This window comes from Ovis canadensis, chromosome 18, assembly GCF_042477335.2.
Source record: "Ovis canadensis isolate MfBH-ARS-UI-01 breed Bighorn chromosome 18, ARS-UI_OviCan_v2, whole genome shotgun sequence".
NCBI lineage: Eukaryota > Metazoa > Chordata > Mammalia > Artiodactyla > Bovidae > Ovis > Ovis canadensis.
This window is the reverse complement of record NC_091262.1, coordinates 31,518,192-31,538,656: the sequence shown is the minus strand read 5'-3', so window position 1 is coordinate 31,538,656 and position 20,465 is coordinate 31,518,192. Positions and strand designations below refer to the sequence as shown.

At 48.0% G+C, this 20,465-nt stretch overlaps 1 protein-coding gene across 3 annotated transcripts in view; it reads left to right on the top strand.

The window, feature by feature from the left end:
* Positions 1-20,465, top strand: part of NTRK3 (neurotrophic receptor tyrosine kinase 3) — a 410,810-nt gene that overhangs the window by 236,377 nt on the left and 153,968 nt on the right. For all 3 annotated transcript variants that reach the window (XM_069559286.1, XM_069559285.1, XM_069559287.1), the window contains exon 12: positions 10,237-10,425. In XM_069559286.1, the coding sequence (XP_069415387.1) occupies positions 10,237-10,425 (189 nt within the window). The remainder of the gene's footprint in view (positions 1-10,236; positions 10,426-20,465) is intronic.

Genomic DNA, 20,465 nt, shown 5'->3' with positions numbered 1-20,465 from the left:
TGCTATATAGCAAAGTGAATCAGTTATATGTATGGAAATCTATGGAGAAGTCTTTGGAGGAAACAAATGCCTCTACTTTGGGGTAATGTTGACTAGTCAGGTGGCTAATGCTTAGAAAAGTTGAGACTTGAGCTATAATCTGTTTATAGGGCCTTGGACAAAAACATCAGCATTTTGTGCTTCAGCAATAGGAAGGTGATTACTCACTTTCTGTTTGTGCCTGGAATGTTCTAAAACACTGTCTGTGTAAAGTCTTTGGAGAAAGATGATGACAGTTGCCTTTCTTCCAGGCTGCCTATTTCCACCTTCTCAGGCCCCTTGCTGCCTGCCACTCTGTCTATGAACTCCAGGTTACCTCTGCTAGCTACAACTGGGTGCGTGGGTTGTGGGTCTAAAGTTCCTTGGAAATGTTGTGAGCTCCCCTCCTCAGTGAGGCCAGTTCCCTACAAATGAGCTACAAGGGAATGAAGATTGGGAAGGAGCTGTGGTTGACCCATTATGACTTTTTCCAGTGTCAGAAAAACAATGCTGGGGGGTCAGGCGGCATGATGCAGTGAAATGAGCCCAAACTTTGAAGTCGGATAGACCTAAGTCGGTCTACCGTTTATTAACCATGTGACCTTGGGCATATGATGAATCCTTGAGCTTCAATTTCCTCCACTGCAAAACAGAATCTACCCTCAGGGCTGTTGTGATGATTAACTGAGATAAGGAAAATCAAGTGTTCAGAGAAAGCCAGTCCTGCCTTCCTTTCCCTTACATGTGCGTTCTCCGCATGGCTGTTCACCGGCATCATTTTCAGTCACTGAGTGATACCTCCACGCTATGAATGCTACCAGGCATGCACGAAGTCTTTGGCTCCTGTAAGAGGCTGGGAGGGAATAGAAGCCAGAGAATAAAGCTTGTCTTTTGGGAAATGATTCAGGCAGAGAAGCACGGAAGTGAGGAGGGCTCGCTTTGTTGGGCAGCCTGCAGGACCCAGTGAGCCCCAGAGATCACAGAGGCAAAGACTGTCAGAAAGCTAGAGGAGGCAGAGAGGGGAGGGACCAGAGGAGCTGGTCCAGGAACAGACAGTTGGTGACTTGTCCTTAGGTATGCTCTTGGGCTCAGCCTGTGTTCATTTGGCCTCTGACCCACCCCTGCCAATAAAAATTAAGAGACTGATGATTCTTTTGGTTGGCTCCAAGGACTAAGCTCTTTTTATGAAACAGTGAATGGAACCCCTCTCTGAGCATGGCTGGGGTTTTAATTGTGTTTGTTGCGCTTTCATTTATTCCATTTTATGAGTTCTGCCCCGGATTTGTCAGTGCAAAGCTCTTACCCATCAGGGACATGTCATTGTCTGATTTTTATCAGTAGGAAAAGGCTGAAGTTTTAAAAAAATCATTCCTTAATCCGAAGGTTGGCTTGTTTGCCTCTTTCTGACACAGTAAAAAATCATGAGGCCCATCCAGGTTTGTTTTCTTATACTTCCCAAGTCAGATTGAGGTAGGGTGGAGTTTTTTTTCAACAGAAGAGGCCATGATCTGGCTGTTTGTGGAACTAGATTAGTTAGAGTTTAATTTGGGGATGGAGAATTGGTAAGAGGCATTTTAAGATGAATCACATCATTGAGGACGATAAACCCATCCTTCGCATAAGGCAATTTTGTAAAGATTGGTTGAGGATGGTGTGAAGCATGCTCACTGTCTAAAGCAAAGGATTAAAGTAACATTGTTAAGTGCGAGGTGACTTCATTCCTATATGAGTCAGCATGAATCGGGTTATGCTGTGATAACAAACAGCACCTCTGCCAATCTCCATGACTTAAAACAACAAAGCTGTATTTCTCACTTAGGCTGCACGTGCACCAAGCGTTGGCTGGAGACCTCAACTCTATGTCAGTTTCACTCAAGATGGAGGTTGCCTGGGGCTCTGCCTGATGCTTCAACAACTGCCAAGGCAGGAAAAAGACAGTGTAGCAGATCACACACTGCTTTTTTTTTTTTTTTTTAAATTGTGACGTAATTGATGTATGACATTGAATTATTATACTAGTTCCAGGTGCACAGCATAGTGAGTCAGTACCTACATATATTGTGAAAGGACAACATCCATCACCACACATGGTTAGAAATTGTGTTTCTTGTAATGAGAACTTTTAAGATATAGTCTCTTACAACTTTCAAATACACAGTACAGTATTGTTAACTGTAGTCACCGTGGTGTGCATTATATCCCTGGAACTTCTTTTTGTTTGTTCATGTAAGATTTCACATATAAGTGCAATCTTATGGTATTTGTCTTTTTCTGCCTTATTTCACTTAGCATCATGCCCCTAAGGTCCATTCATGTTGTCACAAACGGCAGGGTTTCCTCCTTTTTAATGGCTAAATAATATTCCATTTGATATGTTTATCAAAACTGCTTGATATATACCAATTCCATTATATGTATGTATGTATGTATATATATGTGTATATACAGACACACACACTGAGTGTGTATATATATATATATATATATATATATCCGTATTGTTGTTTAGTTGCTAAGTCATGCCTGACTCTTTTGCAACCCCATGGACTATAATCCACCAGGCCCCTCTGTCCATGGCATTTTCCAAGCATGAATACTGAAGTGGGTTACCATTTTCTTCTCCAAGGAAGATAGCTGACCCAGGGATCGAACCTACGTCTCCTGCTTGGCAGATGAATTCTTTACCACTGAGCCACCTGGGAAGCTCCATATGCATATACGACTCAACTTTATCCATTCGTCAGCAGACAGGTTGTTTGCATATCTGGTCTATTGTAAGTAATGCTTCTCTGACCATGAGGGTGCAGCTATCTCTTTGCCACAGTGTTTTCATTTATTTCCTATGGATGCACAGTAGCCCCCTGACCCCATATCCATGGGGGATGCATTCTGAAACCCCCATTGGAGACCTGGAAGTGAAGAGAGAACCAAACTTTATATGTACTATGTTTTTCCCTATATATACATACCTACGATAAGGTTTGGCCTTTCCAAGCGGCTCAGTGGTAAAGAGTCTGCCTGCAATGCAGGAGACACAGGTTCGATCCCTGGGTTGGGAAAATCCTCTGGAGGAGGAAATGGCAACCCACTCTAGTATTCCAGGAGCCTAGCGGGCTACTGTTCACGGGGTCACAAAAAAGTCAGACACGACTTAGTGAGTAAGCAACACAAATGATAACATTTAATTTATAAATTAGGTGCAGTTGGAGATTGATGGCATTGATAATTAAGACAGAACAAGTATGATAATATACTGCAATAAAGGTTACCTGGGTGTGATTTCTCTCTCACAGTACCTTATTGTACAAATTTAGTGCCTGTCCTTCTTAACCTTGCACTCACCATGCACTGTGGTTGTGATTTCTTCAGTTTGAGGTGTGACAGCAAAACCAGCCTAAGTTCCTTGTTCCTTCCTCACAACTTCACCTAGAGAGCATTGGTCCTTACTGTGAATCTTAGCAATCTCAGCTTATAATTTTTTTCTTTCCTTACTAAATGAAGAATTTTTACTCTTTCAGTTAAAGGAAGCACTTTACAGCTTCTCTTTGGTGCTGAGTTGTGGCTGACTCTGTGACCCCATAGACTGCAGCACACCAGGCTTCCCTGTCCTTCAGTATCTCCTGGAGCTGGCTCAAACTCATGTCCATTGAGTTGGTGATGCCATCCAACTCATCTGTCGCCCTCTTCTCCTCCTGCCCTCAATCTTTCCCCAGTATCAGGGTCTTTCCCAACGAGTTGGTTCTTTACATCAGGGGGCCATAGTATTGGCGCTTCAGCTTCAGTATCAGTCTTTCCAGTGAATATTAAAGGTTGATTTCCTTTAGGGTTGACTGGTTAAAAGTTAATTTCCCCTTCCTTTCCCCATTTGTTATAACCACATCCTTGGGACTCTAGGTCATTCCTTTGGAAATGGGAGATTTCCACTTCCACACATTGACTGGGAAAAGGCCAGAGTGGAGTGTCAATGCTGGGTGTTCTTGGGGCCAAATATCTGAGAATTGTTAATGCTTGTAAGTTAGGGGGTTGGTGGAAGAGAAGGGAATTTAAGTGACGAGGATGGGAAACACTGGAGAGCTGATTTCAAGGAGGGCCTCTCCTTGATCCAAAATGGGCAGAACATGTTTCCACGGTAATGCCTGACCAGGCTGGCTGCTGCCCTTTCCTCTTTCGGAGTGTGTGATACATGTCTCCCCGCCCCTCACCTTTTGTACTGTGGACCCTGATTAAGCCGAGGCTTCTGAAGTTGCCCTTTGGGTCCTGGTGTGGCTTGCAGCCCCCAGCTCCCCTGTGATGGGGGCCCCACCTACCTGGGTTGGCGCTTACTGCACCGCAGGGAAAGCCCCTGTCCTGTTCCCATGGGATGCCTTTGCTTTCTGTGGGATACTGAGCCCTACATTGGAATCCACCACTTGTGAAAATCTGAGCCATTCTTGGATCTGCTCCCTTATTTTTTCCTGCAGAAGGAGCAGGGAGGGGAAAGAGAAAGACAGTTTGGACCATCCTGCTGGGCCGGATGCCTATCGGTGTCATCAAGCTTTCTCTAATTATTCATTGGTTCTACTATGGTGTAGTTGAAAGATCAAAACCACCACTGGTGTGAAGGAAAGGAAAAAGCACCTATTTGGGAAGAGAATCGTGTGATGGGGAGTGTCTCAGCAGACCTGTCTTCCTTCAGGTCTCTCTCAAAAGCTTGAACTTACCAGAAAGACTGTAAGCTGGCTTCTTTCTTTTTATTAGTGCTGCATACCAGAATAATTGTGTAGTTAGGAATGGATTAGTGACAGCAGAGAGACCCATCGCAGATACTAGGCAGTCTGTGTGTGTGTGTGTGTGTTGAGAGCTCAGAACACAGCAAGCTTGACTCCTCCTGACCTGCCTTGGGGCTCAGGAAAGAGAAGAAAGCTCCCCAGACAGCTGAGATGTCTCTTGAATTACACATCCCTTCTTTATATCTTAATAGATTCTTTTTCTGGGGATATTCAGGTAAGGGGAAATGATTCGTTTCCCAGAGGGACCACAAGTCTGTGATTTTCCCCATGAAGCAAGTGACAGGGAAATTGGCCAGACTCGGGAAGGGAGATCATTTCTTAGGGTTGATGCTGGTAACCACTGGTTACCATCAGTGGTTCTCAATCTGGGGCAGTTTTGTCACCCCAAGAGGGTATGTGGAAATGTGTTATGTCTTGTGTGGGAAAACTGGCTTTTAGAAACATTTGTGTTTATTTATTTTTGGCTGCACTGGGTCTTTGCTGTTGCTGCACACGGGCTTTCTCTAGTTGCGCTGAGCAGGGGCTACTCTATTGAGGTGTGCAGGCTTCCCTTGCAGTGGCGTCTCTTGTTGCAGAGCACAGGAACTAGAGAAAATACTCAGTAGGTGTGGGCATGGGCTTAGTTGCCCCTCAGCATGTGGGATCTTCCCAGATCAGGGATCAAACCCGTGTCCCCTGCATTGACAGGTAGACTCTTAACCATTGGACCGCCAGAGAAGTTCTAAGACTGGCTTTTTAAAAACATTAATTTAAACTTTATTTTGTTATTTATTTTTAAGAGTGGTTTGAGGTTCATGGCAAAATTGAGGGGAAGGTACAGACAGTTCTGGTATATTCCCTGCCCCTACACATACATGGCCTCCCCTACTAGCATTATCCCCTCCCAGAGGGGTCCCTTTGTTACAGTGGATGAACCTGAGACTGGCTTGTCACGCCCACGTCCAAGGATGCCACATATTCTGTCATACCCAGAACAGCCCTCTCCAAGGAGGACTTACCTTGCTCAGCACCAGCTGTAGCCCTACTGGGAAGCAATGCTGGACTGGGCACAGGCAGGCGGGAGCAAGCTGCAGGCTTCTCTCACATCCTTGGAAGTGATGGGTCTGTGGACTCTTGATTGGTTTGTATTTCAAGGAGTGTGGTTTATGGCCAAGCAGAGGTGAGTAAAAGGGCCTTGAGGATTGGACAGCAGACTGACGGCACTGTGCTCTTTCTGATGTGGGGGAAGTTGAGTAAGAGCGCTCACAGCCTCGGGGAGAGGGGGAGATGAATTGTCTGTAATCTACCTGAGTGAGTCTAATGAGGTGACACACTCTGGTCCCCATTCTCAAAGTTCAAGAGGGACATCTTTAAAAAAAGGGTCTTAGGGACCTGCATCTGAAAGCACCTGCTCATAAGCAGGAGAATGAACCGCAATCGATCAAATGCCCCTTTGAACAAATCCATTTTCTCAGTCTGTGCCTTCAAGGAGGAAGCGCTATGGAATGGTACACAGGCTCTGGGGCCAGATCATTGGGTTGAATTCCAGCATCACCACTTCTTCTCTAGTGTCTGTCCTTGGGCACATCACTGCTCTATGCCTCCATGCTCCCATCTATAAAATGGGGGAGAAATTGATACCAACCTCCCAGAGGCAGTATAAATAAAGAAGTGAACTTTCCAGAGCCCGATACATGGGAACCATTCAATAATAAAAATGATAATGAGGATGGTAATTTTTCTAGCTCCTCAGCCTACTGTGTGTGTGTGTTAATTATTTTGGGAATTGACTAGACAGTATGTTGGGCAAATTTTTCTATAGGTTTTTTTTTTTTCTTTCTCTTAGTCTTTCATCTTTCTTTTCCTCCCTCTGTCTCCCTCCTTTTAATCATATGTTGGATCTCTAGATTGAGTCTTTAACTTTCAGACCTTTTCTTTCCTATTTACCATCTTCTCCCTTTTTGACTTGTTATATATTCTTCCCCTGTTTTGTGGAAACTGCTCTCATCAAGGCCACCTTCTTGTCGCCAAATGCAGTGACTTGATTTCATTCTTCATCTCACATGACCTCTGTATATAATGCTCTTCAGCTTCTAGAGTTCTCCTTCAATAGTAGACTGACTGACTTCAAAGACAGTAGCCTTTTCTGATTCTTTTCTGCTTTTCTGAGCATTTCTTCTCATCCTTTTCCAGCCCCCTTTCTTTTGTGTGCATTTTAAGTAGTGGGTCCTCCAGAGCTCTGAAACCGGCTTTATTTTATTTCTTTCTAGTCTTTGTGAGCAACCCCAGCCATCCCTTTCCGTGGCTTATTGTGGTTGTTGAATTGCTAAGTTGTGTCCAACCCTCTTGTGACCCCATGGACAGTAGCCCACCAGGCTCCTCTGTCCATGGGGTTTCCCAGGCAAGGATACTGGAGTGGGCTGCCATTCCCTTCTCCAGGGGATCTTCCTGACCCAGGGATTGAACCTGCATCTCCTGCATTGGCAGGCGGATTCTTCACCTGGGAAACCCAGCTGCAGAGGGACTCTTCTATCTGTGGCTCTTTCCTAAGCCCTTTTCAAATTCTAGAATAAATAATGTCAAGAATGTCAATGCTGTTTCAGAGCACAGCCTTTTGAAACGTTTTCTTGACCACTCCCTTTGTCCATGGACAATGAAACCTGATTTGAATGTCCAGTTTCTGTTGTCTCCAAACTCTTCCTGACGTGATGCCCTTTCTCCATGTTGCCATAACCACTCACATCCTATAATGCTGAGAACAGAAGGAGCTGAGGTGTGGGGGCCTTCTGTTGCTTGGTCTTTGGTGAACTGGATCCCCGACCCCGTTTCTTCCTTTGCCCCTTTGTTTGGCTGAAGCTTCCACTTGATGTTGCTTCCTAAGAAAGGGCAAAGTAAACTTTTCCATGTCTGCAAATACATCTCTTTTGCCCTTCCATTGGGTGAATACATTTTTAGGTATAGAATTCTAGGTTGAATATTTGTCCATCAGAATTTGGAAGCAATTTGCTCAGTAAGAGTAACAGTATGAAGTTGTTATGGAGAATTATGCTGTCTTTCTGATTCCAGTTCCTTTGGAAATATGACCTGACCCACCCTCCTGAGAGCTCTTAGCGTCTTCTCCTTGTCCTTATGGCTCTGGCATTTCATAATTTTGTGCCTCGGTCTGTGTGTGTCCACTTGTATGCATTCCATGCTCTCATTTATGCTATAATCCTACCACAAACCCTGTGGTCCTTTCTCCCATATCTTCCTCCTCTTTGAAAGCAAGATTTACCTCTCTGCTTTTTCGTCTTCCCAAACGTTGTTGAAATACCTTATTTCCTCTTGCCTCCCCTTTTCCTCTTTGGGCACCAATATTTATTTAATTCCTTTGTATGTTAACGTGGAGAGGAGGTAGAGACCTGTGTTCTAGCCATGTTTAACTGGAAATCACTCTGAAGTGTTTCAAAAAGTTTACAATGTCTTTTCAGGAGCTGGTCTCTTTCTGCAAGGCACGTGATGACTGCGAGAATTTCGGCAACTCCTTCCTGCGACTTTTTCTAGTGGTCTCCAAGCACAGTCAGACATTTGTTACAGATCATAACAAGCCTGTGTGTGCTTATGGAGTAGAATCCAGGGTCCTCAGTTTGCATTTATTTCGTCTTCCATTTAGTTCAGCCTCATTGGTGCTTCACCTTGCTATCTGATGGGAAATATTCTTCCCATAAACCTCAGTAAGATGTTATGGATTTCTGCAGTGGAAATATTGTTCAAGCAGCAAAACCAAATCACAGCAGGTGCTCTGTCTTGGGACCATGTGTCTTGCAAAGCAGCCATTTAAAATGCCACTTGTAGAAAGCCACAAACAGTCACAGCTAATTCACTTTACAGGAGTTTTATTTGTACTTAGGGGAGAATCTCACCAGCAAACAGAATCGTTGCTTTACCAAGATTGTAGCATTAATTATCTTTGTCAACTTGTGTTCACAGATCACCTTAGGTCCTAGGCTTTCTCTTTAGGGTAGAAAATGGTGGCATTGGGGTTGGTGAAGATGCAAATGGTATTCTTTGAAGTCATTGGGGCAAATATAGTGCTCTCAAGAATGGGACATGGGACTTTGCTCTGGTGGTCAGTTGTTAAGAATTCTTCTGCCAATGTGGGGGACACAGGTTCTGTGTCTGGCCTGGGAGGATTCCACATGCTGCCAGTGAAACAAAGCCTGTACGCCACAACCACTGAAGCCTGTGTGCCTACAGCCTGTGCTCCTCAACAAGAGAGGCCACTGCATTGGGAAGCCTGAGCACCGTGACTGGAGAGTAGCACCTGCCTCACCACAGCTAGAGAAAACTGGTGCACAGCAAGAAAGATCCAGCATAGCCAAAAGAAAGAGTGCAACTGCTGGCTCAGCTGCACAGAGGCTAATAGTGTTCCAGCCTCAGTGCGGTTGTCTGTGAAAGCTGGTCCAAGTTAGATGCAAGCCTGCATTGGACTTATGCAAGACAGGATACAAGCCTGTCTTGGGCCAGGGAGGCTTGCGAGCAAATGAAAGTGTTAGCCTCTCATTTGTGTCCAACTCTTTACGACCACATGGACTGCAGCCCACCCACGCTCCTCTGTCCATGGAATTTTCCATAGAAGAATACTGGAGTAGGTTGCCATTTCCTTCTCCAGGGGATCTTCCCAACCCAGGGATTAAACCTGGCCTCTCATATTATAGGCAGATTCTTTGTCCAGTGAAAGTTACTTCCTACTCCTGTAGGAATCTGATGGCCATGCTGGAAAGGTTCTTAGCCTCCAGGGACTTAGCTGAACATGGGACTCCTAAGGAAACTCTTTAAATCTTAGTGCCCAAGATACATTCCCAGACCAACTGAGTCAGAATCTTTGGGGGTGGGACCCAGCATCATTAGCTTTGTCTATTTTTAAAATATTTATTTATTTATTTGGCTGTGCCGGGTCAGTTGATCTTTAGTTGCAGCTCATGGGATCCAGATCCCTGCCCAGGGATTGAACTTGTGCCCCCTGCATTGGGAACTCAGAGTCTTAGCCCCACTGGACCTCCAGGGAAGTCCCCACAGTGAGAGCAGTTTTGAAAGCTCTTGAAGAGACAAAGGACAGGGTGCATACTACCACTGGCCATTTTTAAAATCCTGTTGTTGTTACATAAGTGAAGAAATTTAACTTTTAATTATTTTGAACTAATTTAGATGGGAAGAAAGAGGAAATAATCATGTCATTATTATTTAGATTCTCTCTTCTTTTGCAGCTGTTTCCATGGTGTGGTGGGGTAGAGTTTTCTCCCTCCCATGAGAGAGAATTAAGGGGTTATTGTCAATTCAGAATCTAGGGCATTTGGGGACTATCCTTCCAGTGGATTTTGCTCCCGTGGAAAATATGATGGGAAAAAATAACGGAAGGGTCCGTGGGCAGGGCTGGGCACTGGCTGGATGTGACTTCACCCGGGTCCCGTGTCTCTCCTGGGGGGTGCAGGTCCCGTGGCTGTCATCAGTGGCGAGGAGGACTCGGCTAGCCCCCTGCATCACATCAACCATGGCATCACCACGCCCTCATCGCTGGACGCCGGGCCAGACACGGTGGTCATCGGCATGACCCGCATCCCAGTCATCGAGAATCCGCAGTACTTCCGTCAGGGACACAACTGCCACAAGCCAGACACATGTGAGTACCGCGGGAGAGTCTTGTCCCTCCTGGGGCTGGAGGGGGCATGGCGGTAGACCATGTAGGCGGGGGTTCTAGAACATTCTGGGGTGACCTACCACCTGCTAACTTCCCACTCTCTAAGGGACCCTCCTTCTTTGTCTAAAAACTCGATGAACAGCCTGGGCAAAGGGATGCCACAGAACAGAGGCCCCTGGGCGGAGCGGGCTTGGGGCAGGGGCAGGGGAATCAGCCTGGAGGCGGGAGGCCCAGCCCCACCTGGAGAGGGGCTTCCAGTAAGGGAGGGGACACAGGCACAGCTGGTTGTATCTGTAGACAGCTGGCCTGTGTGTGCAGGAATCTTTGCCCGGACTACCGCCCCAAGGTTGTCAGGTCCTCCACCCACACCTCCCCAAGACGTGAAAGGAGGGAAAGGTGGTGAGTACCTTTGGAATGGAAACATCTCTCCAGCTGCCCCTCCAGTGCCCCGAAGTGTGTGGTCTGAGGATCGGATCATGACCCTGTGCTTGGACCCCTCCCCTCCTCACCATAGATGTCTCCTTGAGATCAGAGGGCTCAGGGCACCTGCTTCCTACTCTCTCTCACCTCCCAGTGGTTCCGGCCCTCCCTTTGCACTTCTGCTGAGTCTGCTAGGGCCTCTCCTGGCCCCAGGAGCCCTGGTGCCTCTGCTCTCCCTCCGGCAGGTGTTCCCCTTACTGTGTCCCCAGGTTGAAATCTAGGCTCAGTGACCCCGGTGCACACCCCTCCGCTCCCACTGCTCCTGCTCCCCCAAAATGGCCAGTGATGTCCGGAGAGGGAGCCCTGGAGGCTGCCGTAGCGCTGGAAGGGACAGAAGAGATGGGTTAGGTTAAGGCCTCATCTGCAGACAGGAAACCCGAGGTTTGGGGAGGCTGGGAGTCCCCCTCCCCTGCCCACAGGCTTCTGCCAGTCTGTTTGCTTCATCCGGTCAGCTGGTCCAGGTCAGCGCAGGGAGAAATGCCCCTGGCCTCGCTCTCCCCCGGTGGAGCTGTCTATATTTGGGATGCTCTCTGCAGTTCACAGAGCTCTTGCTGCTCCCACTAGTCCATCTGATAGCAGAGCAGGCATTCGGTCACCTCATCCACCCTCACTTCTCTTTCTCTGGTTCTGTTTTTAGTGAGAGGATTGCCACCATGGGAGGGACTGAGCTTGAATCAGGACAAGGTCATCATTTGCCTCCCAACCTTGAGAGTCCCCTAGAATCTGTCTCAGTGTTTGTCACACTCCCCCATCAGTACCAGTTAGAGGAAGGATACTTGGGTTCTAAACCAGGGCTGGGCAAGGGAAGAAAGGTACCTGTGTTTCGGATAAACAGTGGGGAAGACCGTGTCAAGAATGGTTCTACTCTGGCTTGAAAGCTCTCGCCTCAGATCAGGATCATCCCCGACTGACCTGGGTGTGGCCATGCGGAAAGTCCTTCCTTGATGCTAGCGTGAGTCCGAGCTTAGTCTGGGGTTGGCATTGCTGCGTTTTCTAGAGTGATGTTGGTACTTGAATAGAGGCTTGGCACTGCTGTGTTGAGTATGCAACTGGTTCTCCTTATTTTGAGTATTCTATAAAGTCACCGTGAACGTGAAATTAGCGAACCCTGGACCATTGTTCCTGGGGAAATCCAGGGTTAGGTTCCTTGTGAGCCCCTGGTCACAACCTTTTTATCAGCTGATCAAGACGTAACCTGTATTGCGTGTGCTTCTGTTTAAGGACAGCTTAATACATATTATTGATTCATTAACATTGAGCTCATAGTGGCCAACAGCACTGTGACTCAGGCCTGGACCAAGCTTATCAAACACACCTGTTTTCTCCATACGGCACATCACAGCGTTCATGCTCATAGAAACACTAGACCTCACTTGAGCACTCTGCTCGGGGGCTGCTTTAAACAGCGAACTCACTCACAGAAAGCACAAATATGCAATGAAAGTGGCGTTGAATAAACCACGAGAAGGACGCTCGTTTATAGCCCAAGAGCCACCACAAGAAGGCAGAGAGCGTGGCTTTTTAGCCTTAACTAGGGACGTGCATGTGGGGGTGACTCAAATTTGTCACTGCTCCTTGAATATTTGTGAATAACTGTGAAAGCACCGTGCGTGTGGGTTTATGGGGTTACACATCAATTGTAGTGAGTAGATGAATTTGTGAAGGCAGAACCAAGGAAAAAATGAGGATGGGTTGTGTTCCTGTTAGTGGGAGCTCTGGGTCTCAGGGTAGAGGAGGGTCACGTGGGCTCCTGATCCCACGGAGGGTGACTCGGTGTCCACATGGGGAGAATCTGACGTGTGGGAAGGCGGCTCCTTCTGGGTTTTTGGAATAAGTGGGCACCGTGGAGAGACCTCTGGGGTCTGAATGTCCTTTGAGGTCAGGACCCGGCCCCCAGCCAAGGAGCGGTCGCCCTAGGAACTGGTGCAGCAGAGAAGAGTCCCCGAAGCTCCTTGGGTTTGTGACTCAAAGCAGGCAGCCTCTCTGTGGTTCTCACAGCATTTCTCTGTATAAACAACGGGGTCAGTGGAGACAGCGAGGAAGCAGGTTTAGCGACAAGACTTGAGGGAGCAGAGAACAAACAAGACCTCACAGGATAGAATCCCTCGCTGACTCCAGACATCCAAACCCTCCGATATTTAGGGGAGATGCCCTTTTCAGGGAAGCAGCGCACTGTGCCCTGTCAATAGACAGCAGACGGCTCTTAATTGTTTTCAGAAAACACGTGTGGCAGGACAAACAACGTACAGGAGCCTTGTAAGGGGATTTGGTTAATCCTCCCTCTGTGAATCCGTGGCTGACTCACACAGTCAGGGAGGGGAGCACCCGGCCCTCTCCTCGCTGAGGTTTACGGGCTGGGAAACAGCAGGTCTCTGATTACAAAGCCTTCATCAGTCAAAGGCAAGGGACTCCAAGACACATCCCCGTGTGCGAGGAGACACCATCATAAATAATTAGAACCACATGCGCCTGGACGGATAAATAACAGCGAGCGTTTACGATGCTGCAGACGGGGCTGGGGTCACTCCTTTGGGGGTGATGGCAAGAAGCAAGGGATTAAGCAAAGAGAAATGCTCATATCTCAGGGGCCCCCCGGGGGGGCCTCTCCTGTCTGATTCTCTTCCTCATCTCATTTAGTAATGTGGACCGTGGGAAGACATCTTAGGGACACAGCTACCTGACTTCAAGCTTCATTTCCACAAGTCCCCCGGTGATGAATTCAGCACAAAAGCGCTTTTCTTTACACATGTGTTTATCATAATCGGGGCGACCTCTCCGGCTGGAGTGACGAAGATGCTGCCCTTCTTCCTGCTTCTCGCCGTCTTCAATCTGGGCCAGAGAGTTTTTCATGGCGTGTCAGAGCTGCTAGGAAGTTTAGGGATCACCCAGTACCATTCATTATCAGATGCTCGCAGCCTCTCACCTGTGTCCCTGAGCGCGCTGCATATGGCATTGTCTTTATTTGGAATGTACTTAGCCTTTCCAGGGATTCTGGAAGAGCTGAATAAAGATGCTCCTACTCGGGGTTGGATACAGAATCTGCAGGCTAGTGAGACCTCCCTCATATTTTATTTAAAGTCCCCTAATGCTTAAAAGCATCAGGAAACCGGTCTGCCTCCTTGTCACCCAGCTGATTTGGGGCTAGGTCCTTCTGAAGAAAACAGAGAAGGAAATGGCAACCCACTCCAGTATTCTTCCCTGGAGAATCCCTTTGACAGAGGAGCTTGGCAGGCTGTAGTCCATGGGGTCGCAAAGAGTTGGACACGACTGAAGCGACTTAGCACACTCACCTTGTGAATAAGACAGCGAGGGGCCAGTCTAGATGGGTCACTGGGGAGAAGTTTCAAGCTCTTTGTAGCCACATGGGGCAATCGGTGACTTTCGTTCCCCTTGTAACAGCTCTGGGCTGCAGTCACAATGCCTGTACTGAGTTGGACTGTGGGCAGCTGTTAGGATCACGCTCTGGCTCGTTCCCATTGGCTGATTGGGAGGCTCCTTGGCTCTGCTGAAGGCCCTGGGGTTCTCTGCGCCTCCCCTTTTCCCAAACCTATTCTCAGAAGACAGCTGTGGCTCTTGGTTGAGAGAGCAGGGGCCAGCTGGGCTTGCTAAACCACGTCACCCTTCGTTTCCTGCCCTCTGTGCCCAGGCCAGGCTGTCTGCCTTTATTCCCAGCTTGTTCTGTCTCAGAGGAAGCCGTCCCTGATCTTCCCAGCAGCAGTGCTCCCACCTCTCCATCCCTCTGCCCTTCCTGGCGGGCCTGCAGTCAGGGACTCTCCCCGACCCTGGTCCTTTTAGACACCGTCTCCTTCTGCTCGGCCCTGCACCTCTTCATGTTCCCTGCTGCATAGCTCCATTTCCCTAGGAATCCCTGAATCCTCCACACCCTCCATCTCTTGGTAAAACTCGAGCATATTCCTTTGGGGTCTCTCCTCTTAAGACGTTAGCATCATCGTCATTCACAGAGTGCTGATTTTTCTCCTTTTCATCTATTCAATAAATATTCATGGAGGGTTTGTGTCAGGCCTTTTAGGCTCTGGAAACAATGGGGGAAAAGGCATGCATGGTCCCTACCCTCAGGGGCTCACTACCACCAGCCTGGTGTCCAAGACAGAGGATGGCACACTCTGTTCCCCCTGGGGCCTTGTGAAGGCTTCACCTTGCTCCTTTCTGCTGATGACTCGCCAGCCTTTACCCCTGGACCCTTCTTTCCAGGTCTCGCTCCAACCGCATGCCTCCGACTCTTGCCACAGTGTAATTCCTCCTTCAAATGCCCGTCTCCTCTCCCCACGTCTCTTCCCTCCCTCTTCTTCCTTCCTGCACCTGTTCATCACTCAACCACTGGCTCATTTCCACCCTCCCATGAGACCTTCCTGGGCCCATACTATTGCAATGTGATCTTTCCCTCCTGGGAAGGGAAAAGCCATGCGCAATAGTCTTGCATGACTTGGAGTCAAGTCTTCGGCCATCATGTCACTTCTCAAAGATGTGAGTACTGTCTCCCAAACCCAACTTTGAACTTATTCCAGAATGTCATTATAGTTGGGATCATACAGTATGTAGCCTTTACAGATTGACGTCTTTCACTTAGCCCTGTACATTTTAGGTTCTTTTATGTCTTTTTGTGGCCTGATTGCCTACTTCTTCTCCTTTTTTTTTTTTTTTAACTCACTGGATGCTTCTTCATCCTATGGCTGTAACAGTTTATCTATTTAGCTACTGAAGGACATTGTATTAGTTTCTAAGGGCTGCTGTAACAAAGTGGCACAAACTGGGCGCTTTCACACAATAGGAATGTGTCATCTCATGCTTCTGGCGGCTGGATGTCTAGAATCAAGGTCTCAGAGAGCTCTGCTCCCTCTGAAACCTGGAGGGGACTCTTCCTCCCCTCTTCCTAGCTTCTGGTGGTTTGCTGGTATCCCTTGGCTTACAGCCACATCACCCCAGCCCTCTGTCCTCCCTGTGCATCTGTCTTCACAAGGCTGTCTTCTGATAAGAACACCAGCCATATTATATTAATGGTCCATCCCATCCCAGTATGTCCTCATCTTGACTTGACTCATTATACCTGCAATGATCCTGTTTCCAAATCAGGTCACATTCTAAGGTATTGGGGGTTAGGAATTCAACATATTTTGGGGGCGGGGGGATGATGGTGAGGGACACAATTCACCCCATTCGACCCACAGTAAATATCTTGGTTGCTTCCTAGTTTGGGCAGTTATGAATAAAGCTGCTATAAACATTTGTGTACAGGTTTTGCATGGACATAAGTTTTCCACTCACTTGCATAAATACCTTGGTGCATGATTTCTGGATCATATGGTAAGAGGGTGTTTAACTTTGTAAGAAATGGTCAAACTGTCTTCCAAGTGGCTGTACCAAGGCAAGTTAGGTTCCGTTGATTTCATTATCAGACTGGCCTCCACCAACCAGAGACCCCTCCTGCCCCAGGGTCTCTTGGACTTGTCAGTGTATACCTGCCTGTTTTGTGAGCTTTCTGGAGGGTGTCTGTGTATGTGTGTGGGCACACACGTGTGTGCATCTCTTTATCTTCTCTCTACCCTAAACTGTACCAGCAACGAATGATTGTAGAATTCTCACTGCATAGTTGCTTCACCTATATAGAGTGAGCATGCTTCATTTCTAACTTGTCGTTCGTCTGAGGCCAGTTGCTGCCTTGACTACAGCACTGGCCTCTTGACTTCCTGATCAGTGTGCTCACGCAGTCACAGTGTCTCAAAAGCAGTTTGTCAAGGGCTTACCCCGTGGCTCAGTGGCAAAACTCTGCCTGCCAATGCAGGAGATATGGATTCAATCCCTGTTCTGGGGTGATCCCTCCTGCCACAGAGCCACGGAGCCTGTGCACTAGCAACTACTGAGCCTGTGCTACGCAACAAAAGAAGCCGCGGCAGTGAGAAGGCTGTGCACCCCAGCTCAAGAGTAGCCCCCACTCACAGCAACTAGAGAGAAGCCGCAGCAGCAGTAAAGACCCGGCACAGCCAAAAATAAATGAAAACAAAAAATTTTTTTAAAGATGGCCGCTTGAATCAGATGAGTGTCAAATTTCTTGTGGCGGGGATTGGGGGGCAGGGAAGCATTTTGTCCCAGTGATTTCTCCATGGTTCTTACCTGGAATGCCTGGTGACCCTCACCTCTTCAGGCATCCAAATCCTTTGTCTTTGGTTTCTCTGAAACTTTGCTAATTCCTTTTCTTTGCCCACGTGTCATTTTCTGGCCTTCCAGACTCCCTTTCAGACCTTCAGGACTCGATTTTCCACCTGAGTCTCTGCCCTTTGAACCATAGGCATGCATTCAGCCTTCAGCCCCTCCTGACTAGTCGCCTCTACTTCCTGCTTCCCTGGGCTTGTCACTCAGCCTCCCTGGCTGACCTGGCAGCTCTGCCCGGGGTCCTCCTCACAGACTGTCTCTCTCACTGGGCTGTTGATACCCCCATCTCTGTTGGGTCCCTCCAGTCCCCTTTTCTCCTTCATTCCTCAGCCAGTCAACAAACATCCATTGAGCTTTTCTTAAGTGTTGGGTTCTCCAACGTGGGGGCCTCCCTGATGGCTCAGCGGTAAAGAATTGCCTGCAATGCTGGAGACATGGGTCCGATCTCTGGTCTGGGAAGATCCCCTGGAGAAGGGAATGGCAACCCACTCCAGTATTCTTGCCTGGAGAGTCCCATGGACAGAGGAGCCTGGTGGGCTACAGTCCATGAGGTCGCAAAGAGCCAGACAGGACTTAGTGACTAACCAATGACTCTGAGGTGGGCCCTGGCGTAGGGTGGAGGGCCCACCCTTCTTTGCCTCTCTTGGGCTGCATTGCAGCTCTTCAGAAGTCCTGCCCTCATCTTTCCCCAGGGCAATTGCTTACTGCAGCCCCCCCACCAGCCTATAAGGTGAGGACATTCACGAAGATGACCAGAGCTGTGAACTATGTCCCTTTAACTGGGACCTGTGGTTCCTTCATCAAGACTGAATGAACGGCTTGTCTCTTCCTCCTCTTCTGGACCAATCAGCCTTGTCTTTTCTGGAAAAGGAGCTGATTTCCCTGCTGCAGTGGGGAGCACGGAGCCTGTGAACGTAATGCCGTATTGACAGTACCTCGGCATGATACAGATTTCTGTGCCCTTGTCTGCTAACACACCTTGCTTACCACAGGGTAATGATGGGGGTTTATTGCCAGCCACTTAGCTCAGCGTCATGGACTTATAGATGAAATATGGAAAATGGGCTCCTTTGTCTGGGAGGCCCCCACCCCAGAACCCGGAGCAGAGATGGCAGCCGCAGCTGCTCCTACTGAAAAATATGGCTTTCTAGGCTTTTCTCTAGCAGAAGCTCTGATGGACTTGCCTGATGGAAGGAAGGGTGTCTGGTTACAGGGCTGGGCTAGGAGCTTCTCCTCTGGGAGTGGAGCTGAAAAGAGGAGGCTGACTTATGGGGAGAGCGGGGGAGGAGGGACTGTTGCTTGCTCCCTCTCACTGGGTTAGGAGGGAGGCTTAGCTCAATGTGACTTGGAGAGAATAGGACCAATGTGAGGCTGGGCCATTCTGACGCATCTGCCTGTTGGATCTTAACCACCCCCATTAAGGGAGCTATAGGTTGCAAAGGCAACAGTGATATTTTGCCTTAGCCTTTGTCACCAGTTCAGAGAAGGCAAGGGCACCCCACTCCAGTGCTCTTGCCTGGAAAATCCCATGGACGGAGGAGCCTGGTGGGCTACAGTCCACAGGGTCGCTAAGAGTCGGACACGACTGAGCAACTTCACTTTCACTTTTCACTTTCATGCATTGGAGGAGGAAATGGCAACCCACTCCAGTGTTCTTGCCTGGAGAATCCCAAGGACGGTGATGGGCTGCCATCTATGGGGTCGCACAGAGTTGGACATGACTGAAGCGACTTAGCAGTAGCAGCTTGTCACCAGTTAGGTATCTCCAGGCCCTGTTTGCCAGGCAGTCTCTCATATAACGTTTTAACTGAACATAAATCAGGATTGTTCCCTTGGATTTTCCTTCAATCCTATTTTCAAATCCATTTAGAATAAGTATCAGAGTCCCAAGAAGGCTATGACGCTAGGTTTGGCGAGCCCAAGGAGGAAAGGAGTGCTCAGATACATTGCATGTGCTAAGTTGCTCAGTCCTGTCTGACTCTTTGCAACCCCATGGACTGTAGCCTGCCAGGCTCCTCTGTCAATGGGATTCTCCAGGCAAGAATATTGCAATGGGTTGCCATGCCCCCCTCCAGGGGATCTTCCCAATCCAGGGATTGAACCCACGTCTCCTGCATTGTCAGGTCGGACACGACTGAGTGACTGAACTGAACTGAACTTCTTTACTGCTTGTGCCGCTTGAGAAGCCTGCTGAGACACATTATCTGTTTCCTTTCTTTCTAGAAAGAGCTAGATGATTCCAAAATGGATTATCTTGGGAACCAAGGCAGTTAAGTCCTGGATCCATATGCTTGAACTTGTCCTGAGGGTTTCAGTCAGATTAACCTCTGTTGGATACTGATTCCCAAATCACTTATATCTAGATGAAATCTAAGCTTGTCACTTGGCCATTTCCCCCCTTTTATCCCAGGAAAAAAAAAAAAGTCACATGATTTCATTTCCCCCAAAGTACCTGAAAATGCTAAGACATTCTTGAGCATGTACTTGGGTGCTGTGACCAACTAGACAGACCGTGGTCCATCTCCCTGCACTAAGACAACCTGCCTTCCTGCTGAATCTCATGACTTCGTCTCTTCTGTGCTCCACCGCCATAATCACATACGCAAAGTTTAGTAGCTTCATGCAGTTTTGCTAATTAAGTAATTATGTTTAATTATGCTCGCTGTAAATACACCGTAATTGACTTAAAAAAAGTACTTCAGGGATAAGCATGTGCTGCCTGGTGGAGGAGGAGGTGAAGAATGGTAAGACCCCCCAGCCAGCCAGAATCATGTTATCTTGTGAGGGAACTTGCACCCAGGGGAAGGTGCACCCAGCAACTGAAATTGAATGAGATGTGGAGTGGGTCCTTCACTTCCTGTCCAGAGCCCTGAGCATCGAAGGACGACTTGTCTTCTTGGTATGTCTTGGCCTCAGTGGGGAATTAACTTCCCTCAAGAGATACTCTCCAGCTCCAGCTTTCCCAGAACTTTAATGCTTTTTTTTTTCTTCTTTCAACTGGATTTGAGCATCTAAATTGGATGGGAGTGTTTGAATCATTCAGAACCAGCTGAAAAATCCACACAGGGGTCAGATAGGAATCAAAGTTGAGCTTTATTGCTAGACTTAAGGAAGTTGCTTAGGCATAAAGCCAAGATGGTCTTCTTAATGCCTCTCCAAAGTCATTTTTAAACAATTTATTTATTTGGCTCCATCAGGTCTCCTTATGTCACATGGGATCTTTCGCTATGGCGAGTGGGCTCAGTTGGGGTGTACGGGCTTAGTTGCCCTGGGGCGTGTGGGATCTTGGTTCCCTGACTGGGGATCGAACCTTCCTCCCCTGCATTGAAAGGTGGATTCTCAACAAGTGGGCCACCCAGGGAAGTCCCTGTTCC